This window comes from Bos mutus, chromosome 23 (genome assembly GCF_027580195.1).
Source record: "Bos mutus isolate GX-2022 chromosome 23, NWIPB_WYAK_1.1, whole genome shotgun sequence".
Taxonomy (NCBI): domain Eukaryota; kingdom Metazoa; phylum Chordata; class Mammalia; order Artiodactyla; family Bovidae; genus Bos; species Bos mutus.
In genome coordinates this window covers 37,164,190-37,189,888 of record NC_091639.1, presented here as the reverse complement: position 1 = coordinate 37,189,888, position 25,699 = coordinate 37,164,190, and the positions used below count along the sequence as shown (strand labels likewise).

Sequence of the window (25,699 nt, the reverse complement as noted above, 5' to 3'; positions counted from 1 at the left end):
TCCTCATTATCTCCCCATTTCCCTTGTGTCTCTCAAGCTATCTGCATATCAGTAACCAATTAAAACACGTGTCAGATTGTGACACACTCCTCTGCTCAAAATTCTCCCCGGAGATGCATAGCATATAAACGCCAAAATCCTCCCCGTGATCCAAAGACCCTACACTGATCTCATCTTCCCATGAATCTCCTCCAGCCACATTTACTGATTCTTATACACATGGAATGTAACATTTACTCAGAGCCTCTTCATCTGCTGTTTCCTCTGCCTGGAATGCCTTTCCCCTAGATATCTGAATGGTTAGCTTTCTCACTTCCTTCACGTTTTTGATTATATGTCTTATGAGATGAAGCCTTTCCTGCTTCCACATTCAGTTGCATCCATGAGCACTGCCTGTTTCCTTTCTCTGCTCATTTTCTCTAAAGGACTTATAACATACATATATATACATACATACATACAGGTGTGCACATGTATGTTTTGTCTCCACCACAAGAAGGTATGCTTCATGAAGACAGGGATTTTTGTCTGTGTTTCAACAGGGCCAGACACAGAGTAGCCATTCATTAAATGTTGAATGAAAGAGTGTTGTATTTGAAGGGCTTGTATGTTATCTATTCAGAGATGCCCAGTAGGAATTTGGATGTACAAGTGTGGAGTTTGGAAGAGAATCTGAAGCTTGAGTTACAGAGTTGAGATTCTTTAGGATATACAGTTGAGATAGAAACAGAAAAGAAATAGAGAAGAGCCAAGGATGGGAGCCTGTATAAAGATTACAGCTGAGGGATGAGTGGAGAAGAATGTCTTAGAAAGTGATCCAGGGTCTCAAGATGAGCCTTGGAAGAACCAAATCTCTAGAACTAAGAGAGGAAAAAAATTCAATACAGCGGGAATGTTAGCAGTGGCATAGGTTGTAGAGAAGAAAGCTGGGGATATAAAATCCAATACCAAAACAGTTAGGAGTAAAAGTATCCCATAATCTGATTTAAGGTATTTTGAAAAGTTGAATGTGAAATGTGAAAGATATCTGTAGTAAAACTTGTAACTTTGAGAACTCTTGTAATTGTACCAAATATTCTCTAATTCCTTTATCTAAATTTATCAAAGTGGTAAAGAGTGCATTGGATTTGCACCAGGTTTAGAGTTCGTGGGTGGTACAATTTAAGTTAAATTGCCTTGAAGGCAACATTCACAAACACTTCATTGAAAAGAGCTGAGCATTTTTTTTCTGATGTCATCTGTACTATTTTATAGGAAATTTGGAGAAAAATGGAGTGATGTGTTACTAAAATATTACTGTTTAAAATTCCAGATAACTAATGAGATTGTGCGACAGATGATGGAAATGGAAGGAATGTACAGCTTGGATAAGCCTGGAGATTTCACCACTATTGTTGATGTACAGCTCATAGCAGCAATGATCCATCCTGGAGGTGGTCGAAATGATATTCCACAACGTTTAAAAAGACAATTTACTGTGTTTAATTGCACATTGCCTTCAAACGCTTCAATAGACAAAATCTTTGGTATGACAGTTCTTGGTGTTTAATTTTTTATTGCATTACATAATGGACATAAACCATGCAAAACCTTATTTATTAGATAAAAAGGCTCAGTGTGAGGTAGGATTAAGTATCTGAAATGGACAACTAAGTGCCAGGAGCTAAATACTAAGAAGAATTGTGTTTGTAGCCTGTCGTAAGACTCAGGAATATTTAGAAATAGCTTGTTTAAGGTTAGCTTTAGAGATAAGCAGACCTTTGTGTTCTGGTTTTCTTGACATGATTAATCAGAGAAATTTGAGCTAATGAATGACAGCACATTGATCATGGATTAACAGTATAATACACCAAGTCAAATGCAGCACTTTGCTATGTTAGTGAAAATGATATTTTTTTTGGAGTATAACCTTGCATTGTTTATTAAAGAATATGATTCTTTTAAACATTATAATTCTTTTAAACATTTACAAACACACAAGGCATGTACACAGAGTTTTGTCATTGTTTTTGCCAAAACAAAATCATATTATATACATTTCCTTTTCAACTTGAAATTTTCTTTAATAAAGTATAATGAACATCCTTTCAGGTCAGTAGTTATTAATCTAACTCATACTTTTTTAAAATTTGAAAATAATATTTTGACACTAAATTTAGGCTCACGCAAACCATTCCATAACAGTTATATACGTGAAGACATAAGGGAGACTGTCCCGTTCATATGTGGGCATTAGTTGTTTGACATAGCAAGTACTATAGATGAGAACAGAAAATTTTCAGTAAATGGTGCTGGAATATTTAGTAATTCTTATGTGAAAATAATGGAAATTGGACCCCTACCTCACACCAAGCATTATAGTCAATACAGAAGTTTTGAAGATTTAAATATAGAAATCTGTAAAACATTTGGAAAAAATATTGGAAAATATCTGAATGATCTCTGGGTAGGAAAGAACTTCTCAAATGAGACTCAGAAAGCATAGACCATAAAGGAAGAAAATGATAAATTTGACTAAAATGAAAAGTTTCTGTTCATTCAAAAAGCAACATTAAAAGAGTATTAATAAAATAAAGACAAGTCCCAAAATGGAAGAAAAAAATTTCAACATGTAACAAAGCAAAAGACTTAGTAATCTGAATACTCTGAAAATTTCTATGACTCAGTCAGATAAAAAGCAAACATCCTAATATAAATATGGACCAAAAGTCATTCATTTTAAGAAGAGAAAACAAGATGACTAATAAATGGTAAACATTAGAAATATGAACATTTAAAACACCAGGGAAAAGCCATTTATAATCACTAGATTTGCAAAAATGAAAAATTCTGACCAAAATATCAGGCATTGGTGAAAATGTGAAGCAAGTGAGACTCTTCCCTGCTGCTGCTGCTGCTAAGTCACTTCAGTCGTGTCTGATTCTGTGCGGCCTCATAGACGGCAGCCCACGAGGCTCCTCTGTCCCTGGGATTCTCCAGGCAAGAGTACTGCTACGGGGAGTATAAATTGCCACAAGCTCTTGATAATGACTGGACATTATTACTGGTTGTAGAATGTGTGCACACCCACCACCGTTCCACTTCCAAGTATATGCCAGTTCATCATTTTCTTCCTTTAGGGTGATGCTTTCGGAATCTCTTGTAAGAAGTCCTTTCCTACCTAGAGGTCATGTAGATATTTGCCTGTTTCCTTCCAAATGTTACATAGTTTTGTCTTCCATATTTGAGTCCTTAATCCATCTGTAGTTGATTTTGCACATGTGTGCCACAAGACTTACACAAGAAGGTTCATAAAATAGTGCTCATGACAGCAAAACCCGTGTAGTGGTCCAAATGTGTATCAACAGTGAAGTCAGATAAGTACATTGTGGTGTGGGCATACATGCTGTGCTCTGCAACTGTGAATGTGAACAAAGTCAGCTACATGCTTCAAAATAGATGAAGCCAAGAATTACAACATTAAGGGGAAAAAGCAAGTCACAGAGGAACCTATAACATAATCCCATTAAATTGAATTTCAAAAATTAAAGTTAAGAGAAAGGGGTTAAAGTTCAAGAAAATAAGTGGCAGAGCTGTTTTGGGGAAAGTGAGTTGCTGATTCTCACGAAGTCAAAGCAGTGGGCTACCTCTGGAGGGCGGAGGGATTGGACAAAAGAGACTTCTGATGTGCTGGGGCGTTGTGGTACTCCCCCAGTCTACTGGTCTATATGTGAGTGTTTGCTTACTTGTGAAACTATTTTGTACAGTCTTTGATATGGTTAATATTGAAAATGAGATACAGAAACACACTAGAAACAGGCTCAGAGAAGTGAAATAATTGCCCAGTTATGTGGTGCTGATCCTGCTCTCTGGGGCTTCCAAATGGCATTAGTGGTAAAGAACCCACCTGCCAATGCAGGAGACCCAGGTTCGATCCCTGGGTTAAGAAGATCCCCTGGAGGAGGGCATGGCAACCCACTCCAATATTCTTGCCTGAAGAATCCCATGGACAGAGGAGCCCAGTGGGCTACAGTCCATAGGGTCGCAAAGAGTTGGACATGACTGAAGTGACTTAGCAAACACATATGATCATGTTTTCTGATTCCTGACCCCATATATCTTATATAACACATTTGTGCCACAGGAAGCTGAAAATCTAGAATCAGAGGACTTCAGAAAGAGGCCTTATAGGCGTCTAACAGAGCCAACCATGACTTTGGACCATTTCACGTTCCCTCAAGGCTGCCCGTCTTTGGTTTATGTGAACAAAACCAAGAGTTTCTTGGGCTGCCCCACTCTTTGCAAACCTGCTATGTGTCTCTGGGCAAATATTCATACTCATTTTCCTCTGAAAATACCATGCTCAGTACTGAACATAAAGCTCAACACTGAGTCTCACTGGCACGAAGTAGGGTTAAATCTTTTTGCAGTCTAACACCGAACACACTTTGAGACTTTAGAAACAGTCTATAGACATATAACACAGTCATTCCTGAGGGTGATCATGTCAGATTCACTGGGCTGGGTGTTTCCTAGGAACCGTTACATCACCACTCAGGCCAGGGTGTTGCTGATTGCAGATCAGGAGATGGGGGTCCTGACATTCTACTAATGTCAACAACCAATTCCTTTGACCTGGAACATTTTGCTTTACTTATCTCTACCTCCTCTCCTCATCTATAAGATGAGGAAATAGTTCTTTTCTAGCTCTTCTACTCTTCAGCGAAGCCTGCTTTATGGGTTCCAGAGCCAAGTTTCCTTTAGGTCCAAACCTTAGATCCACCCACGTACAAGCTGGGTGATCTTGGGTAAGTTGGTAAACTCGTATTAAAATGAGGATAATAATACCCTCTGTGTCCATCCATGTTGTTGCAAATGGCAAGTCATGTCAGACAGAGAAAGACAAATACCTATGGTCTCACTTATATGTGGACTCTGGGGAATAAAACAAATTAGCAAACAAAACAAAATGGAAACGGACTCATGGATACAGAGATCAACTTGGTGGTTGCCAGAAGGGATAAGAATGGAAGGATTAGTGAAATAGGTGAAGGGGATTCAGAGGTACAAACTTTCAGTTTTGAAATAAATTAGTCCTAGGGTTATAATATACAGAAATGTAGTCAATAATATAGTAATAGTTTTGCATGGTGACAGAGGGTTATCAGGCTTACTGTGGTGATCACTTCTTTAACTGAGGTATAGTTGATTTACAATGTTGCATTAGTTCCAGGTGTACAGCAAAGCGATTCAGTTGTACATACGTATATATCCTTTTTTTTTTCAGATTATTTTCCCTTATAGGTTATTACAAAATGTTGAGTATAGTTCTCTGTGCTATTCAGTGGGTCCTTATCTATTTCATATATAATGCTGCTAAGTCGCTTCAGTCGTGTCCGACTCTGTGTGACCCCATAGACGGCAGCCCACCAGGCTCCCCCGTCCCTGGGATTCTCCAGGCAAGAACACTGGAGTGGGCTGCCATTTCCTTCTCCAATGTATGAAAGTGGAAAGTGAAAGTGAAGTCACTCAGTCGTGTCCGACTCTTAGCAACCCCATGGACTGCAGCCCACCAGGCTCCTCCATCCATGGGATTTTCCAGGCAAGAGTACTGGAGTGGGGTGCCATCATATATAATAGTAATGTGTATATGGTAATCTCAGACTCCTAGTTTATCCCCCTCTTTTCCCTTTGGAAACCTTAACTCTATTTTCTATGTGTGTGGGTCTGTTTTGTAAGTTCATCTGTATTATTATTTTTTTAGATTCCCTATATAAGAGATACGATGTTTGTCTTTGTTATTGTGTGGTAATCTCTAGGTCCATCCATGTGGCTGCAGATGGCATTACTTCATTCTTTTTGATGGCTGAGTGATATTCCATTGCCCATATGTACCACATCTTTATCTATTCATCTGTCAATGGACATTTAGATTGCTTCCATGTCTTGGCTATTGTCTGTAGCGCTGCAGTGAACACTGGGTGTGTGTATCCTTTCACATTATGGTTTCTCCAGATACATGCTCAGGAGCTGGGTAGCTGAATCACATGGCAGCTCTGTTTTTAGTTTTTAAAGGAACCTCCATGCTGTTCTCCATAGTGGCTGTACCAGCTTACATTCCCAGGAAGTATAAGAGGGCTCCCCTACACCCTCTACAGCATTTATTGTTTGTGGACTTTTTCATAACAGCCGTTCTGACCAGTGTGATGTTTTGAATGTTGAATCACTACATTGTACACCTGAAAATACCAGAATAGTGTGTGTTGACCATATTTCAATAAAAAATAAGTAAAAATGGGAATAATAATAATACCAACCTCAGATTCTTTCTCGTAGGATGTTGGGAAAATTAAAAGGGTTAATACATATAAAATACTTATCAGTGTGTACTAAGCTTTACTGGTCCCACTGCTGACTCCCAGTCTTAGCTGATTCTTTGAGAGAAATTCTTCACACCTTGTAATGATTTATTCACTGGGATAAACATGTACTTTGTGATCTTGAAGTAAGCTTGTACTTTCAATCTTGTTTATTTTTCAGGAGTTATTGGCTGTGGGTATTTTGATGCTTGCAGAAGGTTCAAACCTGAAATATGTGAGATGATTCTGAATTTGGTTTCTGCGAGCAGAATGCTGTGGCAGTGGACGAAGGTACAAAACCGTCCGTTATCAGTAATCAGGAAAAAATGTCACTAATTTCTCAGTGGCTCAGGAAGTTCTCATCACATATTGGGTGGTAGTGTTTTTTCGGGCAAAGACAAATTAGGGGCTTGAATAGATTTATGGCACCTTTTCCTTCCAGGGAGCAAATATTCTGACTGAATGATGCTTTCCATATGTATGAGATATTACTGTAAACCAGACATTGCATTCAAGATAAAGTAGAATTTTGCTGAAATGAGAACACTGCTTTTCTACTTGTTTCTCTGATTTGTAACTCTTTATGCCTGTCTTCCCCTCCCCACCCCCAAGAACCAAACTGTGCCAGACACTCAGATGTTCACTGAGTGACTACATGGATTTCCAGATATTCTTAGCTAGTCAGGACTTAAAGTCCAACTTGTGGGTTCCTCTGAGGTGGAGCATGAATTAGTAAATGAATACAATGTACTTAATAAAGTAGTCTAGATTTTACTACAGAGATCAATGCCCTAAGTAAAACTCAGGGAGCATTGTAGCTATCACCAGATGTCTGAAGGTAGACTCATGAAAAAGTAATTAAAGATAGGTCAGAGATTTAAAAAAAAAAAAAAACACAAAAAAATAGCATTGATATATGTGCTAAAAAAAAGTGGTGAAGGAGATGAGGATTACTTGTCATAGTTCATACGTTCGTTTGGCCATTTACACACATCTGGACAGACGCTGATGTCCTGGGGAAACCTGGAGTGTGGCAGCCTCTCAGACCCCTGGGTGGACTGGGGGATTTCTTCTGTGTAGCCCCGCTGCTGTGACCATTTTTTTGCATGGGGCCTGCTCCAGACTGGAGTTTCAGAATGTCTGAATGTCTAAGATAATTCTCTGTCATAAGATCCATCTTTTTCCAGTGGGACTGTTGTTCAATTTAACATGCCCTTGTACATATTTTTCTGGAAGGCTTTGGTCTTCCTGGTATCTTTCCATCAAAGCTTCTTTTATGAGTGTTAATCAGTTCCACTTCCTCACCTTTCTTTATCTTTTTAACACGTTTTGCACAAGTTCTCATTTCCACTGCTCTCATCAAGGTCATCAAAGGCCACAATCTTACCAAACCCAGAGGCTGATTTTGTCTTCCTCTGACTTGACCCTTTAGTGGCATTTGATGATCCCTCTAAAAACATTCTTGGCTTCAGAGAGGCCTCATGCTTCTTACCTCACTGGCTGCCTTCTCTAAGTACTGTGGTACACCTGATCTCCATCCTGGAACCTCATCTCTGCCTCCATTAGTACCCAGGTAGCCTCATCCAGCTTCGCGGCTTTAAACGCCATCTCTGGGCTGATGACTTCAAAATCAATACCTCCATCCCAGGCCTCTCTCCTCAACTCCAGACTTGTTTCTAATGGGCTTACTTAGAAGACACCACCACTTTGATGTCTAGTAATGATCTCAAAGTTAACGTGTCTCTATCAGACTTTCATATCTTAATTATCCTGCTTCTCAGGCTAAAACACAGGACTCCATCCTTGATTTCTCTCTTATTCCCTACATCCAGGCCATCAGCAAATCTTAGTAAGCAGGCTTTCAAAATAGTATATCCGGAAGTTGAGTGCTTACTGCCACCTGACTGTGATCACCCTGATAAACGTTTCCATTCCCTGCCCTCTAGACCAGGTAGCAGCTTCCTAAACAGTCTCCTTGTCCTCCTAGAATCTGTTCTTTACATGGGCCTAAAAATGCTTTTTTAAAAGTACATCAGAGATCATTATTCCCTTTGTTTTAAAAGATATTCTTTTAAAAAAAATAGATAATGCTACTTCTCCATTTTATTTATTTATTTTTGGACCCATAGTGCGGGCATATGAGATCTCAGTCCCCTGACCAGGGATCGAACCCGTATCCCCCACAGTGGAAGCATGGAGTCTTAAGCACTGGGCCACCAGGGAAGTTGCTCCTTACTCAATCTTAAAATCACCAGTAGATTCCCAGTTACACTGCAGTGAAACATTCCACCTGCCCTCTGCTCTGTCAACCTGAGTTGGCCCCTGCTCACCGCTCAGTAGCTCAGTGGTAAAGAATCCACCTTCAATGCAGGAGACACAGGTTTGATACCTGGTTGGGAAGATCCCCTGGAGTAGAAAATGGTAACCCACTCCAGTATTCTTGCTGGGAAAATCCCATAGACAGAGGAGCCTGGCAGGCTACAGTCCATAGAGTCGCAAAGAGTTGGACACAACTGAGCCACTGAACATACATAAACACCCTTCTTCCCTCCCATTGTTCTTCTCCAGCCACACTGCCCTTCTCACTGTTTCTTGAACACCCCCAAGTTTTTATGCTTCTGGACCTTTGTACTTTGTTTGACTCTTCTCATCATCTTATCATCAGAGGGGCTTTTTTAGATGATTTTCTCTAAAATAACTGTCCATGACCCCATTACAGGCCTTATCTGTCTCCTGATCCTTCATTTGTTCTTACTATGACTTTTATCATGATTATATGTCTCTCTGTTAGTTTATATTTGTTTCCTATTTATCACCAGGCTCTCCCACTTGAATAGGCCCCTGATGGCAGCAGATTTAGCTGTCCTATTTACCATGATATCTTGGTAAGGGTAGTGGGAGATACTCAAAAATAGTCATAAAAAATGAATGAATCTTCTTCCTCTCCCCAGCCTCAAATAAGCAGACTTCTTTGCATCTTTTCTTCAAATTTCCCATTTTCACAAAGCACTCTTTTAATCCATTCATGCCTAGTCTATCTCTTTACTTTTATATTACTTTACATAGCTTTAAAGGAGAAGCAGGTGAGAAAAAAAAGAAGTTGACAAAAATTAAAAGAAAATGTTGAAAGATGAGGTAAGAAGCAGATTAATAAATAAGAAAGAATAGGGTAAGAAAGGACTTCATTTAATTCTCCCTAATGGTTGCTTAAGTTGCCAACAGCTGCCGTCATAACTGCAGTCTTTTACAGGAAAGAAAAAAAGTAATGTTCACATAACCTTATCCCTTTATTTGTGCATATTTGTAATATAAGTGCCTGCTTTACATTTTGGTGAGTAGTATGAACATTTTAGCTTGGAATGGAACTGAAAGCAAAGAGGGAAAGTGAAAGGTGATTGCTAATATATCATTTCTCTTTATTCTATCTTCATTTGCTACCTGCTGTTTTTAACTTGCACTGTGAATTAGCCTGTAGAAATTACTCTGTAAACTCAATAGGGTACTTTTTCAATATAGAAAGGGCATATTCCATGAATAAGTGCTAAAGAAAGCATTTACTTTCCTGAATTACTCTTATGGCAAGTTTGCTTTATATTTCCAGAGTTCTCATTGTTTCACTTACAAAATGATGCTGGTGGTATCAATTACAATCTTTACACTTGGGCAGCAATACTTCCCACACCTAATGCCTCAAATTTATCCCTTAACTGGTACCTCTTTGTATAAGAATGTAGAAGGTGTCATATTATAGCTTTGCCTATTTGGATTTAGAAGTGGGTAGAAATAATAAGTAACTTAGTGTTCAAACAAACAAGCAAAACCCACAAAAACTACTAAGTAATTATAGCTGCATATCATACTTGCCTGCCAATTCTATTGTGGATATAGAGATATATGAAAGCATATTGACTGAGTTTGGATCCATAAGTGAAATCTAGATTATGATAAACAAATGTATTTGTGGAAATCCAGATGCACTCAGGACCTTAATCAAAGCAACCTATAAAAGATGGTTTTTCTTGACTTTAGACATGAACTTTCATTATTCTTAACCAAATGACCACCAGCTCACAATCAGTTTTTTTGTTATGACATATTTCCATTTTGACGTAGGATCACAACAAACTATGGAAAATTCTTAAAGAGATGGGAATACCAGGCCACTTATCTTCCTCCTAAGAAACCTGTATGCAGGTCAAGAAGCAACAGTTAGAACTGGACATGGAATAACAAACTGGTTCAAAATTGGGAAAGGAGTAAAGGCTATGTATTGCCACCCTGCTTATTTAACTTATATGCAGAGTACATCATGAGAAACACTGGGCTGGAGGAAGCACAAGCTGGAATCAAGATTGCTGGGAGAAATATCAATAACCTCAGATATGCAGATGATGCCACCCTTATGGCAAAAAGCAAAGAGGAACTAAACAGCCTCTTGATGAAGGTAAAAGAGGAGAGTGAAAAAGCTCGTTTAAAACTCACCGTGAAAAAACTAAGATCATGGCATCCAGTCCCATCACTTCATGACAAATAGATGGAAAACAGTGGAAACAGTGGCAGACTTTATTTTCTTGGGCTCCAAAATTGCTGTAGTTGGTGACTGCAGCCATGAAATTAAAAGACGCTTGCTCCTCGGAAGAAAAGCTATGACAAACCTAGTCAGCGTATTAAAAAGCAGAGACATCACTTTGCCAACAAAGGTCCTTATAGTCAAAGCTATGGTTTTTCCAGTAGTCGTTTATGGGTGTGAGAGTTGAACCATAAAGAAGGCTGAGCACCAAAGAATTGATGCCTTCTAACTGTAATTCTAGAGAAGACTCTTGAGAGTCCCTTGTTCAGCAAGGTGATCAAACCAGTCAATCCTAAAGGAAATCAATCCAGAATATTCATTGAAAGGACTGATGCTGAAGCTGAAGCTCCAATACTTAGGCCACCTGATGTGAAGAGCCAACTCACTGGAAAAGACCCTGATGCTGGAAAAGACCGAGGGCAAGAGGAAAAGGAGGTGACAGAGGATGAGATGGTTGGATGGCATCACTGACTCAGTGGACATGAGTCTAAGCCAACTCCAGGAAATGGTGAGGGACAGGGAAGCCTGGCATGCTGCAGTGCATGGGGTCACAGAGAGTCGAACACGACTGAGCGACTGAACAACAGTAACAACGATTTCTATAGACACACTAATAAGGTTAATAATGATTAGGAATGCTTATGCTTACAATTCACAATTTTTAAAAACTCAAGGAACAATGGCTTGGTCAAAGTCAACTCATGGGGCTAGAACAAGAGTTAGAATCTGCATATAGTGCATTATCTTGAGTCCATCCTATTCAAAGCGTTATGGTCTTTTATATTTTGGTTTATTTATGATGTGTTTATTCCATAAATGCTGTAACAAAAATATAAACTTAATTTATTTGCCCAGTCTCTTTTATATAAAATCGAACTTTGAAATAAAATCATTCTAAAAGATTTTTGGTTTTATCTTGAATTGAAATTGAAGAGTGTTTCTTTTTCTCTCAACTCTAGGTGAAGATGCTGCCTACTCCTTCTAAATTTCATTACATTTTCAATCTGCGAGATCTTTCCAGAATTTGGCAAGGCATGTTAACCATAAAAGCCGACGAGTGTGCTTCAGTTCATGTTCTTCTGTCACTTTTCAAACATGAGTGCAACAGAGTAATTGCTGACAGGTGTGTATTGCAGTGCTTGAGTTTAAATGTAATATATAAGCAGTTTATACTACTAGATTAACTCCTGCATTATCTACTCAAATAAGTAGAATATTTTCTTAAATTGCTCTGAGGCTTATGACACATGGATGTCATTTCCTACCTGCTGGTCACCTTGAAAAACCACTCCACCAATTTCCTTGAGTATTATTTCAATAAGACATTTTAAAAATATGCCCACATTATCAGCGCATTGACAACATTCAGAGGCAAATTTTGGTTATGTATAGTTTCTAAAAAAACTTGAAAGAGCTTGTAGTGAGAGCTCTGTTGCATGGTGACATTTGGTACATAAACGAAGTCATCTTTCTGAGGCTCTGTTCGCTTGTCTATAAAACATGACGGTGATGCTGGTCTTGTTGTTTAGTCACTAGGTCACAGCTGACTCTTTTGCAACCCCATGGACTGTAGCCCATCCGGTTCCTCTGTCCATGGGATTTCCCAGACAAGAATACTAGAGTGGGTTGCCATTTCCTTCTCCAGGGGATCTTCCTGAGCCAAGGAATTGAACTTGTGTCTCCTGCATTGGCAGGTGGATTCTTTACCGCTGAGCCACCAGAGAAACCCAGTGCTGTTCTTACAAAGCTGTAAAGGACCTACTACAATGTCTCACACAAAGTGGCCTCTGTCAAATATTAGTCCCACTCCTTCCTCCCTTCCCACTCTGATGTTATAAGTGTGAAAAGAACCTTCATACACTGGGTGTGCACAGACCCAGAAAGAGGATGCTCATCCACTACTGGCTGTCAAATTCTCCTCTTCTGTCACAAGTTTCAGGGATCTTGGGCCTCACCCAAGGGACTTACCTGTTTTATTAAAGAAAAAAATCAATCACACTTGTTAAAACAATAAGACACTCATCCTTTATTCAAGACTGTTGTGATAGATGTAGGGACTATACAGTGAGGTTTTGCAGTAGGGCTGAGAAATGGGCTCAATTCTGAATACAAGCAGGGAAAAGTGAGAATTTATAATGGGGGAACAAAATGGGGGAGTTTGGATGGGAAATTACTAAGAGGAAATAAGGGGGTTATGGGAGGATTCTGCCTAAACTCGGAGAAGGCAACGGCAACCCACTCCAGTACTCTTGCCTGGACAATCCCATGGATGGAGGAGCCTGGTAGGCTGCAGTCCATGGGGTCGCAAAGAGTCAGACACGACTGAGCGTCTTCACTTTCACTTTTCACTTTCATGCATTGGAGAAGGAAATGGCAACCCACTCCAGTGTTCTTGCCTGGAGAATCCCAGGGACGGGGGAGCCTAGTGGGCTGTCGTCTATAGGGTCGGACACGACTGAAGCAACTTTGCAGCAGCAGCTGCCTAAACTGATCTAACGGGATTCTTGCTAAAAATGGGTGATGCAAAGAAGGACATGAGAGTCCAAAATTTCGGGCCTGGTTGGGAAGAGGATTCAGAGGAGCTTGAGTCTGGCCACAGAGAGACACAGTCAGTATTTTCTGTAAGTGACACTGTCAGGGTTATAACTCTCTTGGATGGAGTTCGGTCTGCCTCTGGTCAGAAGGCTGAACATACTGTTTCTGTGTTTTGAGGTAATGGATGTACAGGGTGAGGGCTGAGAAGATGTGGAGAGAGGTTAAAACCATGTTCAGTTAGAACAGATGCCTTCCTAGTTTGCATTTCTTACTCCTGTATTTTTCTTTTAGATTTATAACGCCTGATGATGAGCAGTGGTTTAATACACAACTTGTTCGTTCAGTTGAAGAAAATGTTAGCCCAGATGTGGGGTCATATATTCTTCCTGAGCCATACTTTGTAGATTTTCTCCGTGAGATGCCTGAGCCAACTGGAGATGAACCTGAAGACACTGCATTTGAAGTGCCCAAAGTCTACGAATTGGTATTTTCAGGCTTTTTCGATCACTCATCTAGCTAGATATTTCTCCCTGCACTGGAGTCCCCCTTTGGAGTTATCATAACTTCTACAATAGTTCTATGTTTCATGTCATCATACACCAAGTGAAATGTTTATTTCAAAGAAATTTAGCAGCCGTCCCATTAAAGTCAGGTATAAGACAAGTATGTGTGCAGTTATCTCGATTACTTAATATTGTTTTGAAAGTTCTAGGCAGTGCAACAAAATGACAAGAAGAAAATAGATGTAATTATCAAAAGCAAAAGTGTTAGGTACTGACAGATATGATTATCTCTTAATATAATCCAAGAGATTTTTAAAAATCAGTTCCAACTACTAAGAGTTCAGTTATATGACTAAGTGTGATATAAATCTATAACTGAATAAATATCCTCTATATTAGCCAATGGGCCAAATCCAGCCTACTGCCTCTTTTTGTCAGATTTGTGAGCTAAGAAGGGTTTTGCATTTTTAAATGGGTAGACAAAAAATCAAAGAACAATAATATTGTGTGACACATGAAAATTACACAGAATTCAAATTTCATTGTTCACAAGTAAAGCCGTATTGGAACACAACCAAGCCCATTTGTTTATATATTGTCTATGACTGCTTTTGTACTACAAAAGTGGAGTTGAATGACCATATGGGCCACAAAGTCTAAAATATTTACTGTCTTGCCCTTTATAGAAAAAGGATTGCCATCTCTTGCCAATAATCCCAAGATAGGAAATACAACATAAAAGTATTTCATTCAGTTAGCAATAAATATGTAAAACATCTAGAAATAAATGTGATAAAACTTTACTTGGTTAAATGGCAACACATTGTTTTCCATAAGTTAACGTATAGATTTAATGACGCTTGAAGCAAGACTCCAAAGAGATTTTTTTTAAACAGGGTCACATAGAGTAATTTTGAAATGCATGTTGGTCAAAGAATTAAATGGGGAGCAACCATTTGCAAAAGAAATAAGTGAATATTGATTTCAGAATAATTTGACTACATACATAATGTAAAATTTCTATATATTTTTAAAGCTCCATAAGCACTGTTAAGAAGCAAATAAAAACTGAGAAATACATTTGTTATATTACAGCCTTAATTAACATGGACAGTAGTTGGTGCTGGGATTCCTAAAGGAAAAGGTTAAGAATAATTTCATATTGGAAACCAACCAGTTAGGTTTCAGGATCTGAAAATGGAAATAACTAAAAGTCAATTCATTCATGACAAATTTTTGGAAATCCATTAGGTTTAACTTTTTTTTTTTAAGAATTACTTGTGAATATGTTTGCAATTATAGCATTCCAGAATTTTGGATCTTAAATATTATTTTTCTCTCTCCCCACTCTTAGGTACCATCCTTTGAATTTCTGTCTGAAAAACTCCAGTTTTACCAGAGACAGTTCAATGAAATCATTAGAGGAACATCTCTTGATCTGGTGTTTTTTAAAGATGCAATGACTCATCTTATTAAGGTTCTCACTATTGATTGTTTACTGATATAAATAGATAATGTAAAAGCTTAGTGAATTTCACAGATAAACTTTTTTAGAGAATACATATATAGTATCTGATAGTTAATAGAAGAGAATCTATAGGTAAAGTCGGTTCACTCTCTAACAAAACAAAGGCTTAATGAGGAACCCCTTATTTGAATCCATCTATATGACAGCAAATGTTTTTCAAGGGCAAACTGATGGGTTTTGTATTCGACTCGCTGAGTCAAAGAGTTTTACCTTTTTAGCCAGTAAGCTGGAGAACTCTATGAAAAAAATATTCCCTCAAACTATGTTTTGGTGTAATGGAAATCCCGTTGCTCATGGAGGAAAAGTTGATGTGTTTAAAAATGTCGATTTCATGATTGACTTACAGACTATGGGGAAAAGGAAAATGTGGGTATACAGGACTGATAAAAATAGGAACCAACTGGAGGCATCACCTAAAAGAAGTATGGCTTGGATCCAGGTGTGAAAGGCTGCAGGAAGGAGTTGTTTGACTATGTAATTTATAGATATAAAAATAGTTTCTCCAACAAATTGGAGTAGGAAGGTTTCATAAAGAGGAGACAGTTAACTCGTATTTATCATAGAATCGTCTTCTGCAAAATTGGTGAATTTATATTCATCTATTCAACAATTAATAATTATTATTCTAAAAGATGTTTACTTATTTATTTAGGCCATGTTGGCTCTTAGTTGTGGCACGTGGGCTCTTTCATCATGGCACATGGACTCCTGGTTGTGGTGCATGGGCTTAGTGGTTCTGAGGCATGTGGGACCTTAGTTTCCAGACCAGGGACTGAACCTGAATTCCTTGCATTGCAAGGCAGATTCCCAACCACTAGACCACCAGGGAATCCCAACAAATAATTATTGAGTACCCACAGTGGCTTGGTCTTAGGGGCCTGGTTCCCTGTTCTAGGTGCAAAGCCACATAAGCGATTAACGTATTTAAAATATAATAGTAGATTTGACACATACCAAGGTGTCTGCCCCCTGTAAAACTTGGACTTAAAAAAATTCTTTGTTGTGGTGATAAATGAATTTAACGATCCATCTAGATTTTCTTCTAATCAGTGGTATTAATGTAAAAGACAGCTTTTAAGCAATGTCTCCAACTGACCTGCATAAGATTCAAACCACAGCTTGGGCCTTATCCTCTCTCTGAGGAAATCTCCTTAGAAAAGCAACACAAAGCTAAAGGCTGTTTCCCTAAGTTTTTTCTACAGATGTTTCCATGCCTCCATTGTAAATAGAATTTTGATACTTTTAAAAAATTTTCACTGGCAGAGATATGGTAGAGGTAGCATTTGCTGTAGAGCTACATAGCACTTGGTTTCTGCTTAAGTCAGTGTGTTAGACTGATGATAATAAGCAAACAGTTCTAAACTGCTCCCTGCAGATTGGGAAGAGCAGTTCCATTATCCGTTGAGTCTGAAAATAATAAAATTACACACACACAGAGCAAATCATTTTAAAATAGGAGAGAGGAAAGCCAATTTGCACTCTTTTTCATGATGTAAATATAGATGGGCAATGAAAGAACTGGAATTGAATAAATCAATATGAACCCTTGTACATTAAATGAGAAAGTCTAACGTAGTCTCGAAGCGTGTGGTCAAACTTTGGACCCATTTATTGCAAGCAGATGTAAACAGCTGAATTCTATTTTCAAATATATACTATTTTATTTCAAAACAGATTTCACGAATAATCCGAACATCATGTGGAAATGCGTTGCTTGTGGGTGTCGGTGGGTCAGGAAAACAAAGTCTTTCAAGATTGGCCTCTTTTATAGCTGGATATCAAATATTCCAGATAACATTAACCAGGTAAGATAAAATGAAACACACCAATATGTTTTTTTCTCTATTGTTGATTTCACTGGAGTGAAATGTTTGCTTAAAAAAATTACATATATAATTATGACTGATTTGCGTCGTTGTATGTGAAGAAAGCTGAATGCCGAAGAATTGATGCTTTTGGACTGTGGTGTTGGAGAAGACTCTTCAGAGTCCCTTAGACTGCAAGGAGATCCAACCAGTCCATTCTGAAGGAGATCAGCCCTGGGTGTTCTTTGGAAGTAATGATGCTAAAGCTGAAATTCCAGTACTTTGGCCACCTCACGCGAAGAGTTGACTCATTGGAAAAGACACCGATGCTGGGAGGGATTGGGGGCAGGAGGAAAAGGGGACGACAGAGGATGAGATGGCTGGATGGCATCACCGACTCGATGGACGTGAGTTTGAGTGAACTCTGGGAGTTGGTGATGGACAGGGAGGCCTAGTGTGCTGCGATTCATGGGGTCGCAAAGAGTTGGACACGACTGAGCGATTGAACTGAACTGAACTGATGGCAGAAAGCAACACAACATTGTAAAGCAATTATCCTCCAACTAGAAAACGAAATTAAAAAAAAAATTACAATAGGATTTATCTGCAGGTTCAGTGGTTAAGATTCCATGTTTCTACTGCTGGGGGCAACAGTTTGATCCCTGGTCAGGAAACTGAGATCCTGCATGCTGCTGGGCATAGCCAAATAAACAAAAATAAAAAAGATTACAACAATATATTGTATTTCTTTTTCAAGTAAACGTTTTTATTTCAGGGTAATATACATTAAAAAAAATGTTCACAAATCATGGGTGTCAAAAAGTAAGTACACCTATGTAGTTAGGTCACAGGTAAAGAAATAAAACATCACTAGCACCCAGAAGTACACCTTGGGTCTTGTCCCAGTCACTACCCTCCTAAGGGGAAGAATATTCTAACTTCTAAGCCCATTGCTTTACTTGGCCTATTTTTCAGCTTTATGTCAGTCGAATCGTATGGGGTTTCCTCTTTAGTGCCGTTTTTGTTGCTTGCGTGGTGTTTGTGAGAGTCACCCATGCGGCTGCGTGCAGCAGTAGTTTATTCTTTTTTATTGCTGTGGAGCCTCCCATTTTATCACATATTGCCACAGTTTGCTTGTCCATCGTACTGTTGATAAACGTTTGCGGGGTTTTCGTTTTGCAAATACAGCTGTTACGAATATTCCTGCACATGTCTGAGTATACTCCTCGAGATAGAAGTGGTGGGTATAACAATGCAGGGGGAGTGAGGAGAAGAGGCCAGGCAGAGGAGGAAATCTGACGTGGTTTCCAGAAACCCGAAGGCAGAGAATTAGCCTAAAAACGAGATTAAAGCCTGAAGAGTGGTGACTAACCTTTGAGTGGATCAGATCGGGGCAGAAGCCACATTGCTTTAAGGAAGCGAAGAAGCAAATATAAACAAATTTTAAAACTCCTCAAGAGGCTTAGCTATGAAGGAAAGCAGTGAGAGGGATCTGGACCTAGAGAGGGTGTGCTGTGACCATGTCTGTATATTGTAAAAGCAATGCCTAACAATCTGCTTAATTAAAAAAAAAGAGCAAAACAGCTTTGTGACTTCCTTGAGTGGTCAGTGAGAGGGTTGCTCTAACACCGGGCACTTCTGAGTAAGGATGCGGGCTATGTCGCTCTCACAAGTGCAGCTGCTTCTCAGCAAACCAACTTACCCGTTTCCCTTTTTAATGAGTTCTCCCCCTTGGCAATTATTTTGAGGGGATATATCGTCTCTTCTTGATAGTATTCCTTTTGCTGAGATCTACAAGATTAACTATAATTCCACCCAGAAGGGCTTCATTTCCTCTCCTAATTTAAAAATAAGCTATGACATCTCTTATTTGCAGAATCTAAAAAGAAATTATACAGATGAACTTATTTACAAAACAGACTCACAGACTTACTAGAGAATGAACTTACGGTTGCCAGGGGGAAGAATGGGAGGAAGGGATAGTTAGGGAGTTTGGGATGAATATGTACACATTGCTATGATTAAAATGGATAACCAACAAGGACCTACTGTATAGCATAGGGAACTCTGCTCAATGCTATGTGGCAGCCTGGAAGAGAGGGGAGTTTGGGGGAGAATGGATACATGTATATGTATGTGTGAGTCCCTTTGCTGTCCACCTGAAACTGTCACGGTGTTGTTAATTGGCTATACTCCAATACAAAATAAAAAGGTTAAAAAAATAAAAGTAAGCTATTATACGTTTAAGTGTAGTTAAGGTACATCATCTCAAATGCCCATAACAACCTTTACAAATTTGTAATTATCTTCATTTTGCAGATGAGGAAACAAGCTGTAAAACATGAAGGAACTTTTATAAAACTTCAGGGCAGGGATTTGAACTCTGGTCTTCCTGAATTTAATGTCAGTAGTCTTTCCATTAGACCCTATGAATTACACAGAACTCCCTATTACTTGCACAGTGAAACCTCCTTCAAATAAGGACTTCTTTATAATCCCTTTCATTGGCATCTACCCACGAGGATTTACATGCCACACTTAGGAAAACGTCTGCTTTGCTTTTACACATCATATCACTTCTGGTAGCACATGCGTTTAGTAGGAAACAGGGTAAACGAGAAAAACAGAGACCAGGCTCATCTCTTTTCAGAATCTGTGACCACATAATTATAACATTTCTGTTATTTATATCACATTGCATAATGCATCTCTGAATCTAGTCGCTCAGTGAGATGTGAAAATTACCATTATATGTAATTTATCACTACTTTTATTTATAATTTATCTATACCTTCTTACCAATATAAGCTCATCCAAATATCTGATTAGTTTTAAATATTACATATATATTCACTTGGGCAAAAAACATCTGTTGGCTGAGGACTGTTGGATTGTAGGGAATAAAAGTTCTTTTCCTTGTTCCCAATTATTCTGTCTGAGTCACTTTTGGTAAATTCCCCACTAAGTTCTCAAGCTAAATAAAACCTATTTATTTAGAGTGGTAATGTACAGCTGTTTAGCTCTGTGTTTTCTAGCAGGCACTATTAACTTAGAATCTATCGGAGCAGGTGTGGATTACGCTCTAATTATCATGGATTGTATTGTGTTTTGAGATAAATGATGACTATATTTTCATTTAAAGCTTTCTGCTCCTTCTCTTCTTAGGTCTTATAATGTGAGTAATCTCACAGATGATTTAAAAGGCTTGTACAAGGTTGCTGGTGCTGATGGCAAAGGCATCACTTTTATCTTTACTGACAACGAAATAAAAGATGAGGCATTTCTAGAATATCTCAACAACCTGCTATCTTCAGGGGAGGTATGTCTCCAAAGTAGAGAAAGAAGTTATATTTTAAAAATGTAAATCTGAATAGAGAAAGCAGCAGTCTTTCAGAAGTGAGGTATTTAGGGACTTCCCTGGTGGCCCAGTGGCTAAGCCTCTGAGCTCCCAACACAGGGCGCCCTGGATCAATCCCTGGTCAGGGAAGCAGATACCACATGCTGCAACTAGGGTTTGCATGCTGCAGCAAAGATCCCATGCTGCAACTAAGACCTGGCACAGCCAAATAAGTAAATAATAATTATTAAAAAAAGAAGGGAAGCCATTTGGCACACGTTTTTCGTTTTAGAAATGATTAACACATGAGGTTCAATAGATTTTTTGAAGTTTCTGTGAAATTAATGCTGCTTACCTCCAGATATTTTATATGCTTTCTTCCATTTTAAGTGTGGTTCCTTATTTGTCTCTTAAATCTTTAGCTTAATCCTGTAGTTTATTTTAGGAAAAGCAAAGTTTATCTATCTATGTATCATTTATCTATCTAAATATCAGGTGTATAGAATTGTTGAAAAAGTTACACTAACTGTAAATAGATGTGTATGTCACCACTGAGTGCCAAAGAATTGATGCTTTTGAACTGTGGTGTTGGAGAAGACTCTTTAGAGTCCCTTGGACTGCAAGGAGATCCAACCAAGCCATCTTACAGGAGATCAGTCCTGAGTGTTCATTGGAAGGACTGATGATGAAGCTGAGGCTCCAATACTTTGGCCACCTGATGTGAAGAACTGACTCATTGGAAAAGACCCTGATGCTGGAAAAGATTGAAGGCGGGAGGAGAAGGGGACAACAGAGGATGAGATGGTTGGATGGCATCACCAACTCAATGGACATGAGTTTGAGTAAACTCTGGGAGTTGGTGATGGACAAGGAGGCCTGGCATGCTGCAGTCCATTGGGTCGCAAAGAGTCCATGGACATGACTGAGTGAGTGAACTGAACTCAATGTCACCACTGCTGACACCATTTTTATCATCACTTCTTTGACCACCCACATGCTTGGTACTTTATTAGAAGGATACACAGGACTCAGCATATAGTTGAGCTTATGATTAAGATTTATTGCAGCAGCACAGTAAGGATTTTCAGCTGGATCAGTAAAGAAAAAGACACATCAGGGGAGTCTGGGGAAATCCATATACATGCTTCCTATTAATATGTTCTCACTAAAGGGTCCATACAGAATGTGTTTTTGGTGTGAAGTGAAAGTGAAGAAACGTGAAGTGAAGTGCAGAAACACAGGTGCTCTTTCTGTTCAAGGAAGCTCATTTGAGACTCAGAATTCAAGATTTTCTTAGGGGCTGGTCATGTAGTTGTTCTCTGCCTAGCCGCAACTGCCAAAATTCCAGACTCCCAGAAGTAAAGCAGATGTTCACCATATATCCCAATGTTTTTATAAATAGTAGCTACAGTGGAACAGCCTTATTGATTAGTAATGGAGCCTTCCTTCCAAAAGCCTAGTTCTCAGATGCCAGGCGAAGGCCAGCCCTGCGAGCACACCTTGCGTGTGCACTCTCCCCTTCACAGTGACGTGTCTGGGTGCTTACTGATGCATGCTCTAGTTAACTATTTTGGAACCACAGTTGAGACTGACTGTGAATCAGAACGAAGGCATCACTGGACATTTAAGTGGTGATTGGAATGGTAAACAAGATGGCTTTTTGGTAATAGCTATTTGAGCAAAAGGAAACTTAATTTGCTCCTGATTAAGCTGCTAAATAAAAAGTTGTGCTCTTGGAATTTCTGGCAAACTAGGGATTTGACTGTAGAGATGCAGGAAAAAATGTGAAAAGAAATGACATGCAGTGGTGGGGGTGGGGGGAAACCAGACTTTGGCAGTGCGTTGGCTGTGGGGAACTCTCGAAATACTGAACCCTTTCTTGCCTATTCCTCAAAGATCTCCAATTTGTTTGCACGGGACGAGATGGATGAAATCACCCAAGGGCTGATATCGGTCATGAAAAGGGAGCTCCCTCGCCATCCTCCCACCTTCGATAATCTGTATGAGTACTTCATTTCACGATCAAGGAAGAACTTGCACGTTGTTCTCTGCTTTTCTCCAGTGAGTTTTTACTTTAGTTATTTCTACGTAGGAGGAGTTACTTCCTTGAATGTACTTAGTTCGCCTTCTCTGATGAGATGATTTGCTCAGAAATGAACACTTGTTACTTCTTGACTACCACCAATCTCCACTGACCAAAATCATACTAAAGAGTGAAAATTGAGTGTACTCATTAGCAATTATTGCATACCCTACAACTTTGATTACCTAGAGACAGAAATTATTTATTTTAAGGGATTTGGTGATATAGTCTTTTCTAGCTTTAGCTCCAATGTATTCATACCATCTAGAATGTCCCTGATGTAGGTTTGAATGTCTCTCACTCACTGTGCTATCCAGTATTGTAACCATTAGCCATGTGTGGCCATTTGATTTTTGATCAGTTAAAACTAAGTAAAAATGAAAATCCAATTTCTCAGTCCCACTAGCTTCATTTCAAATATTCAATAGCTGCACGTGGCTAGGGATTACTATGGAAAGCACACATATAGATCCTTTCCATCATCATAGAAAATTCTATTGGGCACTTCTGCTCTTGGGGGTGGGGGAGGTGGCTCACTAACTTACAGGGCATCTTGCTTAATTTTTAGGTAGTCTAATAGCCAGAAAGGTCTTCTTTACAAACAGTGGAATTTTGTCTCTGACTCTTCACCTGTGATTTCGTTTGTCCTGTAAAGTGAATCCAATCCCTCTCCTTTACTCAGCTCTTCAGATATTTGGAGAAAGTTTCTGCAGACTCCCTAAGTCATTTCTTTTTTAGACCAAACACCTCCCATTCCTTCTGCAGATCTCACTTGCCCTGGTTCCAGGCCTTTCACTGTCCTGGTCATCTGTCTCTGTAGAAGTGTGCTTTGTCAGTTTCCTTTTTTTTCTATCCATTTTTCCTTTATTGGAACAGATCTTTAATGTCAGATTGTTTAAAATTTTCTTTAAAATTTTGAGTATCAAATTTAGTTGTTTTTTTTTCTTGCCTAAGAATCCCTCTTGAGCCTCCCACCCGCCTCCTGTCCCGCCCATCTGGGCCGTCACAGCGCGCCGGGCTGGGCTCCCTGCGTTGTGCAGCAGCTTCCCCTGGTGGTCTCTCTTTTACATGGTAGTGAATACACGTCACTGCTACTTTCTCGATTCGTCCTACTCTCCCTTCTCTCACTGTGTCCACAAGTCCGTTCTCTATGTCTGCATCTCTATTTCTTCCTTGTAAAGAGGTTCATCAGTACTGTTTATCTAGGTTCTTATATATGTGTTACTATACAATATTTGTTTTTCTCTTTCTGACTTACTTCACTCTGTATAACAGGCTGTAGATTCATCTCCTTCACTACAACTGACTCAAATCCATTCCTTTTTATGACTGAGTAATATTCCGTTGTGTGTTTGTAGCACATGGGCAAAGAAGATGTCAGTGTCTTCTTACATGGGAGCTCCTAGAATTGAGCAGAATGAGTCTTAGGAAAGGAGAGAATGTGGAACTATTACCTCCTTGCACCTGGACACTTCATTTACATATTCATGCAGTCTAAGAAGATTTCTAAAATAATGTGTTGTGTCAGGCTATTGGCTCAGAATATAAAAAGGTCTCTATGCCTGACTAATCATCCCTCTGTGTTTTTTGAAAATATAATTTTTAAAATGTATAATGCTTTTTGACACTTCTGTCGCTAGGTTGGTGAGAAGTTCCGTGCCCGCTCTTTGAAATTTCCGGGCTTGATCTCGGGCTGCACCATGGACTGGTTCAGTCGCTGGCCTAGGGAGGCGCTGGTCGCCGTGGCCTCCTACTTCGTCTCAGGCTATAGTATTGTCTGCTCTAGCGACACCAAAAGACAAGTTGTAGAAACAATGGGCCTCTTTCACGACATGGTTTCAGAGAGCTGTGAAAGTTATTTCCAAAGGTAAGTGATGATGCGTGAGCGTGACAGCTACCGAAACACAAGGTTCACTCCAAAGACGAATAAAATGTAACATCCAGTAACACACTCGTCACAGTGATTGAGCTCAAAATCCCAGCTGCTCTTAGATTTTTCCCTCGCTTTGATTTTCTAGTGATTATGTATTAAAATGATGACAAATAATTGAGATTTTAAAATTAACTAGTGTCCATACTTTTAATTACCCCTTTCCCTCTGGGCTTCAAAGTAACAGATACTTAATGAATTATTTTATTTCACTTGCTTAATTAATTTTTTGGAAATGACTTAAAATAATTCATTATAAACTCTTTAAAATTTGTTTCTTATTCAAGTTCATTATTTATTTGGTTAAAGAAGTCCACTGTCCTAAAGCTTCATTATTGCCTTATGCTAAGGGATCATTAATATGCATCACTTAATCTTGTCTGTGTTTTCATGACAAATAATTATGAAACTGAAGTTTAATTGACAGTAGAAGAGTCCAGTCCCTAAAAGCAGAAATGGCGTTCATGATGTGAAAGCTGGTGTTGACAGTTCAAGAATACAGCAGTTTTTTCCAAAGTGTGATAGTCACTGGTATGATTGCTATAAATAAAGGTGGGCCAACATGGTTTCTATAACAGAGCACTTCTTCCTTAGGGTTCATGGATGAGCTTCAGGGGGTGCAGTACCTCCCAGAAAGCCTATTTTTCTTCATGGAGAGTCTTCAGTTCAGTTGCTCAGTTGTGTCCAACTCTTTGCGACCCCATGGATGCACACCAGGTCTCCCTGTCCATCACCAACTCCTGGAGCTTACTCAAACTCATGTCCATTGAGTCAGTGATGCTATGCAACCATCTCATCCTCTGTCATCCCCTTCTCCTCCTGCCTTCAATCTTTCCCAGCATCAGGGTCTTTTCTAAGGAGTTAGTTCTTTGCATCAGGTGGCCAAAGTATTAGAGCTTCAACTTCAGCATCAGTCCTTCCAATGAGTATTCAGGACTGATTTCCTTTAAGATTGACTGGTTGGATCTCCTTGCAGTCCAAGGGACTCTCAAGAGTTTTCTCCAACACCACAGTTCAAAAGCATCAGTTCTTCAGCGCTCAGCTTTCTTTATAGTCCAACTCTCACATCC

General features: G+C 39.1%; 1 protein-coding gene across 2 annotated transcripts in view; it reads left to right on the top strand.

The window, feature by feature from the left end:
* Window positions 1–25,699, top strand: part of DNAH8 (dynein axonemal heavy chain 8) — a 319,103-nt gene that overhangs the window by 165,631 nt on the left and 127,773 nt on the right. For both annotated transcript variants that reach the window (XM_070361456.1, XM_070361457.1), the window contains exons 56-64: window positions 1,313–1,526; window positions 6,520–6,629; window positions 11,868–12,031; window positions 13,735–13,927; window positions 15,301–15,423; window positions 17,149–17,279; window positions 20,445–20,598; window positions 22,513–22,677; window positions 24,340–24,566. In XM_070361456.1, coding sequence (XP_070217557.1) covers window positions 1,313–1,526; window positions 6,520–6,629; window positions 11,868–12,031; window positions 13,735–13,927; window positions 15,301–15,423; window positions 17,149–17,279; window positions 20,445–20,598; window positions 22,513–22,677; window positions 24,340–24,566 — 1,481 coding nt within the window. The remainder of the gene's footprint in view (window positions 1–1,312; window positions 1,527–6,519; window positions 6,630–11,867; window positions 12,032–13,734; window positions 13,928–15,300; window positions 15,424–17,148; window positions 17,280–20,444; window positions 20,599–22,512; window positions 22,678–24,339; window positions 24,567–25,699) is intronic.